We start from the raw sequence: 13773 nt of genomic DNA, 5'->3' as shown, positions 1-13773 counted from the left end.
ACTCCACATTGTTTTCTTCTCATTATTATTAACATTATAGAAATGCAGCAAATAAAAAATTAACTAGCTTAGCTATTTCAGTATATCCACTACAGCCCAAACATTCAATAAAAATTGATGGTCTTCAAAACTGTGCCGTTCTCTCACTTCTTTGTAACATCAGTACCAAAAAGGAAAACTCATTTTAAGTTTGTGTTGAAATAACAGGCAGTGTTGCAACTTGAACATTTTGCATGCACAACATTGTGGTTGCACCCCCCCGTCGGAGTCCTCTATGATTTATAATATTTTTTTTTACAGTTATCAGAGCTGAAAGAAAGCACTCTCAATACGGCCAATAAAGATATGAAGTGGACATCCTTATGTTCCCATAGGTGCACCAGTTAGACAGCCAACATCAGAGGAAACAAATACAGAGTACTCACACTTCTCTCTCTGAACATGTACAACCGAAAGGGTACTTTGTGGCTAGACTACAGGCATTCTACTCTAGTTTACACAAAATGATATTAAATCTATGTTGCCAGTTACAGCTTCTTCACAGTAAAGTGACTTGTTGGGACAGGGAATCATATACTGCAAAAATTAATAAAATAATGTAAGCATTACTGAGTAAATGCTATCAATTAACTACAAAACTATTAGAACATGTAACCTACTACAAGTAATTCACTGCATAAAAGCCTGTGGCAAATGTCAAAAAAAGGAACTTTTACAACGAAACAATCATTGCATTGCAGTCATGGCGTTTTGCAAAGCAGAGAGAAAGGATTATAAATAAAAAGTCATGGAAGTGCAATAAAGAACTCAGTCGAAGTGATAAAAATATTGGCAGTTAAAAATTAAGTTACAGCATTTCCAGTCATTCGTTAGCTCCTTGAGACTTAGTAATGCAAAAATTAAATTATGTAATTTTTACATGCTGCGACCAGAATATGCTTATGCAGCATGCCATGGTGGGGCTCTGGATTACGAAATTTCGTTACAGCAGAATATTGGCCATGCAATCATGTCTCATACGATTTTTTTGAAGTCTCAACCAACGCTAGTTAAGCTAAAATGTGCTGAAGTACAGCTGATGCGAACAGATTTTGACCTCAAACGTCCTTTACAAATGTATGCTGCCTGAAAGATACAAGTGGTGGCTTGTATCTTCTGACCACAGCGCTAAATGGTTAGAGCGTCCACTTCCAATGCAGGAGATACATATTATTTTCGATTCCTAGTGCCGACTTGGAATCTACCAGATTTTCCCAATGGGCAGAGAAGTACACAGACCTGGCAATTCGTTGTTCATGGGTGCTTATCTCAAAAGATGGCCCCACAAGGCTCTGCAAAGGCCCCTGGGTGCACCTTATCTACCACATCCTCGGTGAAATAGTTGAGCATCCGCCGCTGCTGTGGAAGGCAGAGAATTGCTGCTGCCGGGTAACTACCGGTGAATTACGTACAAGCGCACTTCCAGCCTGGTGCTCGGCAGAATGAAGTACATTGTCGCTTGGAAGGGCACCCACTCTTTGGTAAATTGGTGGCATAGGATCGCCAGACCTAAAATTAAGGTAATCCTTTTTTTTATATATTGCCGTGACCTCCATTGCTTATATGGCAGTGGAAGTCACGGCAATCATGCACCAGCACTGGTACAGTGTAGACAAGTTATAAGGTAGAACCGCTTACAATGCGGTCTTTTTCTACTCCCGTTTACCTTCCCATAGAACCCCATGTATACGCATACCACTTATTGTGCACTCCCCCAAGATGAAAGACCGGCTATAATGCGGTTGCCGGAAATTGTTCGTGACAAATGCGGTAGCGAGTGCACTTCTGAAATGAGGCGCACTGCGTGCGCCGCTGGAGAGCGAACGACAAGGTCGTTACGGAGGAGGAGGGGACACGGAGTGAACAAACGAAGGGTGGAGGGAAGAAAAAAGAAAATGAAAAAAAGACCGCGGGACACTGCATGGGCTTGACGAGTAAGGGAGGAGGACGGTTGCCTCGGTGACTGATAAGCCTTTGGCACGACGCCGACGAGGCTACTGCATACTACATCACTAGCGTGGCTTTGGCGGTGCACCACTCAATGTGGCACGTGCAATCCCATCCTTTTCAACTGTGTGCACTTAACAGCTTTCTGTCGAGAAATACTTCGTCGTTATCAAGCTTGCAACAAATATCGTGTTTGCTTCTTTGTCCGTAAATTGAAAACCTTTTATGGTTTTAAGACGCGAGCTGTCACTTTTGCTGCCATTGCACTGTAGTACGGAAGCTTAGCGAGTTGTCATCGTTGCTGATCTGCTGGCCACAAACGCGAACTTTGTATCATGCACGCTGTTCTTGGTTCACTGTTGGTGCGATCTTTTTGATGCCAAATTTTCATGTTTTGGACAAAGTTTTTGCGACAACATACCAAACGGCACGCGAGGCCTAATCGGCGTTGGTCGCGCTTCGATCGGTAGCATGAATACAAGTTGCGGTTTGGCACCGAATACACGAAACTCTTTGCGCTGGCCGCTCTTTACGGGAAAGGATACATATTGTTAATGAAAACGAGGGCGGCACATGTAGTGCTCAAATAGTGGTTCGCGATTGCATTGAAATGTCCTAAATCTAGTGTGCGCCCATGAAACTGAATGGTTGGCATCTTTCAACGCGTCAAATTTTGGACGTGATTCGACATAGTTTCTATGTAATGTGCATAATCGAGGTGGTCTAGTAGTCGGCGAATTTCCGCGATGGTGCTTTCATTTGTTAGACAACCCTCACCCTTTTTCGTTCATTTCATTGGCAATGCACGTCTTTGGACGTTAAATTTTTTTAAGATTCAGAAATTTAAATGTTAGCAAGCACGCAGTGCGCGTTTCAATTTTCGGACACGCGAAGCTGCATGTTCAACCTGTTTTGTGCAAGTGCAGCCCTTGAAAAAGGTTGTTTTGGTTATAGTGTGAATATTCGCGACTCCCACAACTTGCGTTTAAGCGGTCTATACTGTACAAGAACTCGAGCACAGACCTGGGCACCGCACAACTGGTTTCACTGGTTGTCAGCATCACCCACCAATTATCAACTGCACACTGAAATCTTCGAGATGGCACACACTCTTGGAAGCCTTAATGCACCATCGTGAGCATTGGCTTTTAGATTACTGATAGTAGTGGCTTCACACAAGATTTTTGTGAGGTGCTGACACCTGCTGTTGTGCAGGTGTCGGAACAATCATGGGATATGGCTTGCTCGTCAAAGCAAGCCATCTCCCATAATTGCACATCCTACAAAAGGTGGCCGAGGGCCTAAATAGAAAGTGGACATACTTGATAGTGGAGCTAGGCCTCGCAACGACAGCATGCATAATTGTTGGAGGGCACACAGGTGCTTTGATTCGCCTGGGCAACTACCGAATTTTAATAAGCAATCCTCTTAATTGTATAGGCAAAGCCCAAAATCTCCCAATAAACAACCCTAACCATACAGCAAACACAAAATAACAGAGGACAGTAATTTTAAAATTTTCAGGCTTCTAAATTTTCAAGCTTATAAACTATTCAGTCACTTTTGCTGTGGTATAGTGTTGTCACGCAGAAAAGCATACAAAGATTGGGGGACCCCAACTGTCACAAGGAGCAGAAAATTTTGTTCGTTAATTACACATGTGTGCATGTGCTACAAGAAGAAAACACAAGCGATGTAGGTTTTTTCTTCACAACGCAGAGCTTGTGTTGTGTTTCTTCTTTTATGTCCAGTCTGTTTACACATTTTTACCTAACTGTTTCACCAACTCACCCAACTTTCAGTAATGCATCGTATAATTATCAGTACGAGTATGATAGCCGCAGCCTAAAAACTGCTGGCCGATCATTCAGAGCAGTCTATGATGTTGCTACAGCCCTGAGAAAGAATAAATAAAAATGTATGCCAGCTTTATTTTGTTGCATATAGTAGACATACTATATAGTCGAACAACGAAGTCCATTACAACGAAATTTCTGCCACAACAAATGATTTTAGATTTCATATCAGTCAGCCATAAAAAACAATGTGAAAAATGTCTCCTCCTTCAACCAAGTTTTCGCGAGTACTACCACATAAGAAAAAAGGGCCTAAGATTGCCAAAGAATTCCGCTACAACTGGACCATTTCTTGTTGGCTCGCGACTCTATAGAGCAGTGTGGTTGCGTCACAAATCCAGTGTCTCTGTTGGAGGTACGTTTTATTCCGCCAAATGCACATTATGGTAAGTTTATCCCCATTGAAATGCTCAACAACAAATCGTCTATTTACCATGATGCTGGTTGCATACTATACGCATGAAAGCTGTGCTAAAATCGTTAAAGACCCCCCCCCATGTTTTTGACGTAGCGCTGAAAACGCTACTGCTCACCGTAATGAGCCCTGTGATATAGTGACAACCACTCTGTTAAGGCACAGACGCAGCCAGCGAGCATGTAGTTCAAGCATAACTACATTCCGCTTCTACTGCTGTGAACACAAATGCAAGTAGCCTCAACACGATTACGTAAGCATGCAGACAAAGCCACAGTAGACGTGACCACAGATAACAACGACGCATTTCTGAAGGCTTGTTCCCGGCCAGTATGCACAGACCGAAAACAGAACTACTGTTCATTGCAACTGCTGCGCAGGAAGCTGCAGTCGCTATCGTCGCAATTACCAATAACAAAAAGTTCCGAGGTATGCAGCTTACACAGTAAAAGCTTAGAGGCCATAAAGTCATGAAACTGCAGGAAGTAGCTTTCCTGTCATTCACTTATGATTATATAGTGCAGAACTTCGACATTTAGTTTTTCGTTGGCCTCTAGCGGAGCTTCCACATGCTCGTACACGGCGCTGCGAGCTTAGCTTACTCAGAGGGTAGTCTCACTATCATATTTCCTCATGTTGAACTGGCACCCACGCAACACAAACCGCGGGAGAAAAAAAAAAAAACACATGCCCACGTCTTGATGCTACGACACCTTTCTTTCATTACCATGAAGGCGTGCTGTAAAGCCAACTTGTGTACCAAAATTCGCATATAACCCACACCCCTAGATTAGCGCCAAATTTTCTGTATATATTATGCTCGTGCCATATGCCAGAAAGTAAGTCTACTACATATGCAGGCAAATAAATCTATGTTAGAGTTCAATTTAAAAGCATGCCCTTGCAGGGACCAAAGGACAAATCAATCATCAGATCTTCCCAACTTTTGTGGTCTATATATTTAATTTCACTGCAAATAAATTTTGCTACCACGAAATTTTTCACATGTCCAGTCAATTTTGTTGTAGCAGAATTTGACTACAGTAGCATACTGATGTGGCATACTGCTTTTTTCATTTTATCAGTAATATGTAATTTCAGCGAGCTTGGGTTTGTCGGTGAACTACTATAATGAGACAGCAGTGCTGTGTGTTCTATGTGTCCTGGCCATATTCTTGCAACGTGTGTTTCTTAACATGTACTTCAGCTGATGCGAGTATTTTTCATGACCATACGAGATTCATATCACTGATATTTTGCTCTATTCGGTCAAATCTGATGCTTTTTCAATGGCCCAGTTAAAGTTAATAGTAATGGAATGCCACCACAATGCTCACCAGGATGCATCTTTCAATCATATGGTGGTTTTGGGATGTTAAACTTCACATATCAATCAACATGCTAACCAGGAGCAGTAAGGAGTGTGCAATGCAGTGCAACATGCCGTATACATACACCGATCAACAGGTGCAGCAGGTAGACAAGAGAGCTCCCAAGAATGAAGGTAGCAAAGGGAAGGGGTTATTGGAGATGTGATTTCAGTTTTACCACTTGCACGATTTGCCACTCATTGCCCACCATGTCATCCATCTCCTCGTCCTTGCTGTAGCGGGCGTAGTCCTTGCGTAAGGTGCGCATCAGGATCATGCTCACCAGACCCACCAGGAAGATTACCATCATAAAAGAGTTGAAGATTGAGAACCAATGGATCTGCAAAAAAGAGGCCTTAGTCTTGAGCAATTGCTGACTTTTATCGTCATGGTCAAACAAAATTCTCAAAGGCACATTGCTTTGCCACAATTCACTCAAGTATTGTTATTTATAGCTGAGTGTTCTTCCAGGGTCATCAAGTCCAGGGTCATCAAAATAAGTATTCTGCACACAAATACAAAAGGAAGAAGAACCACCTTCTTCACTGATTAGTGTCTGAGAAGTTTTCATGGCATGATTTCACACTGGTCCTATAGACTATTTTACGGGTGGGTATCAGTGCCGCCATGTTGGGCTGTTAACCTTTCTGCTTCTCATCTTTAATGACTAAATGAACAGTGTTACGGTAGACACATACGCATAAAATGATTGGGTTGGTGCATACGATGTTTCCCGTTCTTATTAATTCAAGTCGCAATACACAAAAACAAGAAAACATTTTCTTAACAGCCCAATATGGCGGTGCCCATACGTCATAGGTAAAATAGTCTATAGTTTTGGTGAAAATTTAACAATTAGCCTAACAACAAAATATGCTTTGTCTGTCCTGTACACAGGGGCACCAACATATTTACAGATGACATGCGGCGCATTCATTTGCATTTTGTACAATACCTGCAGAAAAACTTATCACTTTCATCTTAAGAAACAGTAACAAGCTCGCAACCTGTTTAGGCAATGCTGGGAGGACTGACACAATACTCCTCCAAAGCACCAATAATAATTCTGTGCCTTTTCAGTAGCTGTATGACAGTGTATCATATGCAAGTTGTTTTTCACACAGTAGTAACATGCCTTTGCTCAGCACACCTACACTGTCCCATGCAAGCAATCTGGCAACAAATCATCTGTCATAATACAGTCAACAACACTTATGTTAGCTCGTAAGCCACAGTCAAAGCACACATTAGTATTTTAAACCCCATTACAGTACAATGCTATGATGAACATTTGTGCCACGTAGATAAAAGTCACACCATGTTTTTAAACTATTGGTAAAGCAGTGACAATTCCGATTAAAATTGCTGAAAGCCTAGTCCTTGCAGCATAAAACATGAACTGGCATATCAATATGGCCGTGTCAGTGTGTATGTCTGTACAGCTCTACCATGCAGTACAGCTCTAAGATGCAGTACAGCTCTAAAAGCTGTACTGCTTTTTTTTTTTTTTTTAGAGCTGTACTGCTGAAGATGCAGTACAGCTCTAAAAATGCTCCAACCTTCCCGCTATACTACAACGCAACACCTTGTTTCCACAGACAGTCATGGGTGGCACCGCATGTACCAGCGGCCATGCGCTCCCTCCCACTGTGGTGTTTCTATTCCCATGTATTTTTATTAAAGCGCAAGATAAGGCTAGTCGGTAATCCATAATATTACCCCTTAGCAAAAAAAATTTTTGAAGAGACAAAGAAGACAAGAAATATAAGTTCCTGTGTGACTTCTTTGTTTCTTGTTCAAACCCTTCATGTACCAAGAGATACCACATACCATTCAAAGATTCAGAACATGTTCTTCAAACTGTCGCTGGTAAAAATTGCAACTGGTCGACCCTACTTCTTTTGCACAAATGCTTACACATAGTTTGTTAAACAACCCTGAATCTTAAGCTACCATAACGTGACTGAAGTTCTCATTGAATGGTCCCTCAATACACATGCAAAGTTTGGAGACATTTAGACTTGCCCTGTGCTGGAAGAAACTTGGGTCTAGGTACTTGTCAAACCTTTCTTCAAATCGAACAGTTGATGGTTTCCAGATTACCTGTTTGAACAGATTACAAATAAATTTCAGCTTGTGCAAAGAACATATAGAGTTACTTCATAAAATGTTAGACAGATACATAGATACACATCTTGGAATCTGTATACATAACTGCTTTCTTTATTTTTATTTTAATATTATTTTTTTTCTTTGGGACTTGCAGAACATCTACAATAACCAATCTTTTGCTGAAAACAAACCTTATACAAACTATGCACGTAATAACAAGAGTCCGTTGTGCACTTCTAGACATGTGTGGCTTTGTGAGGAATAAAATTCATGGTAAGCACCAGTAAATTTGTTAACAGTGATAATTCGAAGTGTGCAATAGTGTTGACTGTAACTAAATAAAATTTACCAGGGCACATAGTTTGCAACAAAATGAAAGCCATGGTCTTTTTGCAGTATCAAGAGTACCTGTGCAGGAAACCATTTTTCATGCTAATCGCAGAAGTGTGAAGGTCAGGATGATCCCTTAATGCTCAATATCCGATTTGTACATAATCAACATTGTTTGTGATAACACAATGATAGTACAACGACCAATAGCAATCAAAAAAGAAATATTTTTGCGGGTGTCAAAGTTTTAAAACAGGGACTTCTCTTCGTCAGAACAAGACCTGTGGGTGCAGCGCACGGCTGATTTTTGGGATGACATACTTTTTAAATACACTTTAAAATTGGACCCTTTTGCACCACCATCATGTAAAAGCTAATGCGTAAGTACGTGCAAGGTTTCAGACAATGAAAACTTTTGTTTCCCAATTTTTAGACACTGTGCTTGAACTGAGGATTGAAAATGGCATTATTTGAACCCACTGCAGTCACGATGTTCGTGACCTCTCAGCCTCAAACCAGCACTTTTGTGCGCTCGTTCACTGACAGTGCAATTTTCAAAAGTCAGCTTCGTCACAATGCATATGTGTTATGCAGTCAAGCAGACATATGTTGCAGTTAACAACATTAAAATTGGAAAGAACACACTGTGATAGGATATAATGCTTTTTTAAATTATTCATGTGAAAAGGTACTATATACAGCATGGTCAAAAGAATGCCTAATAAATGCACAGAAACACTTTCAGTCTTATATATGGCATGGCTGTGAAATGTTAATTTTCAAGGACAGCAAAAAACCGTTTTGATCTTTTTAACAGTGCCCAATTTTTTTATTCAAAAAATCTTGTAGCCCCTTAAAAAGTAAAAAAAAAAAATGTATTTTGACTGCAACAGCTTCCTTTATGAGCTCGATTCTACCTTCATAATGTTGCCTAAAAGCATGCACAGTTGCATGTTCACAAAATGCCCGACAAACTTAAAAGTGAAAGCAGGTACAATGCCCTTAATGCATTTATCTCAGCACTACACTAGCTTGCATGTGTCCCAAGTATTCCTGCTACACAGGATAGGCGAGATCACAATAGGTACCACATGTGATTGTAGGTCGAGCCATTTTGTCTTAATTTGAATTCAGAAGTTGGGGGGTCAACCTAGAATCGAAAGCTAGTTTCCATTGTAACGTCTTTCTGAAAATAATCTCCACGTATTTCTGCGAAGCTACCTTTCCTGCACGGCTTTCAAGTGCTGGCGTGAAGACACCTTGGCACATCGGTAGCTTCACGGGGTGCCAAATATATACTTTTTTTATGAATTGTGTTCGTGCTTCTTTTTTTTCCCCACTTCTTTTCGTTATGTGGTTTTTCAGGTGTCGACCCACATTTTAGTCGACTTACAATCGTGTAAATACGAAACATTTAAGATCATTCGCAATGTATGCAAGTGGTTTTGTCATTGAGAAGCTAGCATAGAAGATCTACACAGCTAAAAATACATTGTGTATCACTGACCACAGATGGGAGGGCAAACTTTCAGTAAGAAACAAATACACTGCATGCTTCCCTAAGCACTACCTAGGAGTGTGAAGGTCACATCAGAAAATTGAGATTTTCGGTGGAAGCACAGCTAGTGCAGCAGCAGGAGATATTGGAAGCAATGCCGTTTTTGACAATAAAAAAAAAAGGGGGGGGGGGGGGCTGAAAGCACTGAAATATCTTGATCTCTCTTATAAAGTTTATTTTTATTGACATTGCATTTGTCATTGCTTATTGCCCTCTTGCATGTTTTATTTCACCTAATGTAATGGAAAAGTGCAACAACTTCAACAAAATTAAAAGCAAAACACAGCAAGACAAAAAGTGATCAAGGGGCAGTGTAACAAATCAAGTAATTTTCATATTTAATGCAAAAATAAATTAATATTAATTACTAATGTGTAGTAATAAGGTAAATATACATCAATATCACAACCAGCAATTTGTATGTGATGAACAAAATAACAGATTGGCTGGGGAAATAGAAGAGCTAGTAGAAGCACAGACTATAATAATGTGCCATAGGAGCAGGGAAGGAAAAGCTTGGGTAAGGGCATATTCTAAAAGGAGTGACACATTTGTCCCAGCACAATCAGCTACATGCTTTATGTGAGGCAGCAGTCTGTTGAATGGCACTGCACACAAGGCATTTTAGATGTACTGCACAAAAAAAAAGATATATTACCAAATACCAGCAATAAATGGTTACAGTTTATATGTTTACACTGAATAATGCACACTACAATGCAGTCTACAGACATTTCCTCGTACTTCTCAGATATATTAGAAAAAAAAAAAAAAAGCAGAACGCCGAGTCAAGCAGCCACAATGGCAGCGCAGCTTGACTCTTCGTCAGTCTGGACATCCAATAATAAATATTAAACTTCACCTCAAACCAACATACAAAACTCACCTCATATGTAAGAAATATCTTCTGGTTTAAAACGAGTTTTGTTTTTACTTCACTGGTCAAGTTAACATCAACTATCCTGTTTCCATTGTAGCCAATTTCAAATTTCTTGTGTGTCCAAAGGTAATAGCTGTTGTCAGACTCGTCATGCTCACCGACAATGCCTAAGACAAAAAGATGTCACAATTAAAAAAACTATAGCATAAATATCCCACGAGCAATTTAGACTGAACTCAAAGTGCACTACTTGTACTTATACAGGGCATCTTTTCTTTTACATGTATATGCAAGCTCTCACAACTACTGAAACAGATGCAATGTTCTCATCAGAAAGAATGAAAAAAAAAGAAGACTCCAATGTCAAGCTCAATATGTTATTTCTAAACAGAATAAAAAATATACATATTAAGCTTGCATGCAGTCTCCTGGATAAAAAATAGAAGTTTCACTAGTGTATTTACAACTTTTCATAACAGGCATATTTCATGCATGCTAGTGCCCTTCACAAATGAATTTAAACAGACAATCTTCTGACAAACTGGGTTCAGTTATTTGCTAAAATATGATAATGCCAGTAATAAAAAAAAGAGGCAGGCCCCATCTACCTAGGGAATCGGCGTTATGCAATGCATGCAAAGGGAAAGTGACCGTGTTGTATTTTTTTTTATTGAGCAACACATCATGAAATGATGCTAAATATATGTGTAAATCGTGCACGCACAGATATGTTGAAGAGTTGCAGATGTTTACATAGCCAGTCCTTTGCACTTGTGCAAAGATGCCAACAAGGAACATGAGTATTAGGAACACCAGAAGCAAAGATAGATATTTGGGGTTTAACACCAGAAGCAATAAGCTGATATGAAGCGCTGGTGCTCAAAAGGGTGGTAGGTAGCGCTTGACACTGCTATATAAATAAACTTCAGCACATGGCACCTAAAGACCAACATGGTGGCTGTACCATAGAAGTTCATATGTAATGTTTATAAAACTGGATAGCCAGCACTACAACTGCAATTAACGTTTCATGAACATTAGGGTCTATTTAAAATGTAGTTCTAAGAAGTGGCGTGGCTCTGTGGTAGAATGCTTGATTGCCAGGTAGTATGCTGGGGTTCAATTTCTGCTGGGACCCTGGCATTTATCCTTTGCATTCGTCCGGTGAACACTGCCGGTGTCAGTTTTTTTTTTTTTTTAACGCTCATGTGTGTTCTCACTGTTCCTGGTTAAGTTGTAAGTGTCAATCACCTGTAGCACATACCTGCATACTAGTGGCACATACCCACCCGCAGGTATGAGCCGCTGGTATATGTGTGTGGGCTGATAACTAAGCACCCAGATGTAAGCAGCTGGCTAGCTACACAGTGCTCCCTTCAATCCCTTTACCTCCTCCGAGCTCCAAGAAAAAGGTGTTACGATCCCTTTGGTATTCAAGATAAAGGATGTCTTAATTTCAAACAGTTGATCCTCAAGCCAAATATAAATAAAAAAGAAGACTATTTAAATCATATTCAAAATATGGAATATTCACACTCATATATGCATAACAAGTGATTTACTGTATATACACTTATTATATAATGAGACACAGTTAAACAACACATTAAGAAAGAGCACTTATCAATGCAACTCCTTGCAGAAAAATGTGCCTTGCAATTCTGCTACATCCAATATACACTGCACACACTTGCAAATGGCTGAAATTAAGTTTTTTTTTTTTTTCATTTCATGCCTTTGCTATGGCATTAACTAAAATTAGATTTTTTTTCTTTCAATATAACCTTGAAATGTTACTTACCCCAGATAGGCAGCCCATCAATATACATCTGATACCAGTAGCGGTTTTTCACGGCATATATGAATGCCTGTAGTTTTGCACTATCCAGGGTGATGTCACAGTAAGTCGTCTTGGCTACAGGTGCTGCATACAACATAAATTTAGAAGAAACAAATAAACAGGACGCACTCTATGAACAGTGTGCTCACCTTTGAAAAGTATGTCGAGGCCACTAAATTCAAGTTCAACTCCCAGAAGTGCCTCTCCCAAGGTTTCATGGTAATGACTGATGGAGGCTTTTGGGCCAACACAGAAAGGCAACGACAAATAAGTGTACGTCTCTTGTCGGTTGTCGTAAGGTCCCACAGTGTTCATCCACAACACCACTTCTTCGTTGTCTTGGTACTGAAAATAAGACAAGATGCACTTTTCAGACGACAGTGACTTTTCAAACAGTGCCACGATGAAGCGCATTTTTCTCGCACCTGCTTCCGAAAACGACACCTGTTTCTTGCCAACAGCGACCGGCGGAATGGCGCTACTCATACAGCGGCCACACAAACTCAGCTGCGTGCTAGTACTACATGCAGCAACATAACATCGTTGCTAACGCGCTTGTGCTGCAGAACATAGCCACAATTAAACTTATTCCAACTTTATATGACCTCGTCAACATCAGATCGTGATCATATTCGACGTGAAGTAATATTCAAAGAAGCAATTATTAACATTTTAACCACATACGTCAAGGTCCACGTTACCACCTTCGGAGTATTGAGAACACCGGCGGCGCGAAGTCGATCAATAAGCATGTCATAGTTCAGATGTAGAGAATGTTATCAAGACTACTTGCGAGATCCCGATCTTTCTAAAGTAAAATCTGGCAGGCAGAAATGAAACATAGAGGGTGTGTGCCGCACTTCATCGCCCAAACCTTAATCCGGTGTTCAGCGCGCAAAGTACGGCACCAATGCTGCACGCGTACTCTACTAGAATAAGTTTATGTTTCCGTACCTTGTGATCATGTTCATCGCTCTCGGCAGGCCTGAAACAGACGAATAATAGCACAAACGCATATCCCAATCGTTTCATGATTAATACGCCGCGTAGGTACTATTCATGACTCGACGACAGCACCCCTAGCACATCGGTGTACGTCTAGCCACGTCAGCCCTAAACGCTTTATTTATTAAACGATGCTTATATCCACTTAACAGTTTTCATACTACACTAAAATAACATGACTAGTCATTCATCAGGATGGTTCTAAATACAAATTGTAATCTTGTTATTTACAGGAAACAATTTTTCTACTTTTTTTTTTGTAACTTAGGCGCCACCTAACAAGTGCGCCTAGTTCAAAGAGATCAAACGCACGCGAAGTTCATTCCAGCTCTATCAGGATAGAATAATCGAATTACTCAATCGCAACTGGCCTCCCTGTGCAAGCTAGGGAGCCAATCACTATCGATAATTTCAATTTCGA

The 13773-nt window shown here is 40.4% G+C and overlaps 1 protein-coding gene across 2 annotated transcripts in view; it reads right to left on the bottom strand.

Moving 5' to 3' along the window:
• Nucleotides 1-13466, bottom strand: part of TM9SF3 (transmembrane 9 superfamily protein member 3) — a 61296-nt gene extending 47830 nt beyond the window's left edge. Inside the window, exons 1-6 of one of the 2 annotated variants that reach the window (XM_037435950.2) lie at nucleotides 13302-13466; nucleotides 12497-12692; nucleotides 12309-12431; nucleotides 10514-10674; nucleotides 7653-7730; nucleotides 5806-5967 (exon numbers count right to left, since the gene is read on the bottom strand). In XM_037435950.2, the coding sequence (XP_037291847.1) occupies nucleotides 5806-5967; nucleotides 7653-7730; nucleotides 10514-10674; nucleotides 12309-12431; nucleotides 12497-12692; nucleotides 13302-13379 (798 nt within the window). In that variant the 5' untranslated portion in view covers nucleotides 13380-13466. The remainder of the gene's footprint in view (nucleotides 1-5805; nucleotides 5968-7652; nucleotides 7731-10513; nucleotides 10675-12308; nucleotides 12432-12496; nucleotides 12693-13301) is intronic. The other variant, XM_037435951.2, reaches the window with a different exon arrangement.
• Between the last annotated feature and the right edge of the window lie 307 nt (nucleotides 13467-13773).

This window comes from Rhipicephalus microplus, chromosome X (genome assembly GCF_043290135.1).
Source record: "Rhipicephalus microplus isolate Deutch F79 chromosome X, USDA_Rmic, whole genome shotgun sequence".
Taxonomy (NCBI): domain Eukaryota; kingdom Metazoa; phylum Arthropoda; class Arachnida; order Ixodida; family Ixodidae; genus Rhipicephalus; species Rhipicephalus microplus.
This window is presented reverse-complemented; position numbering and strand designations above follow the sequence as displayed.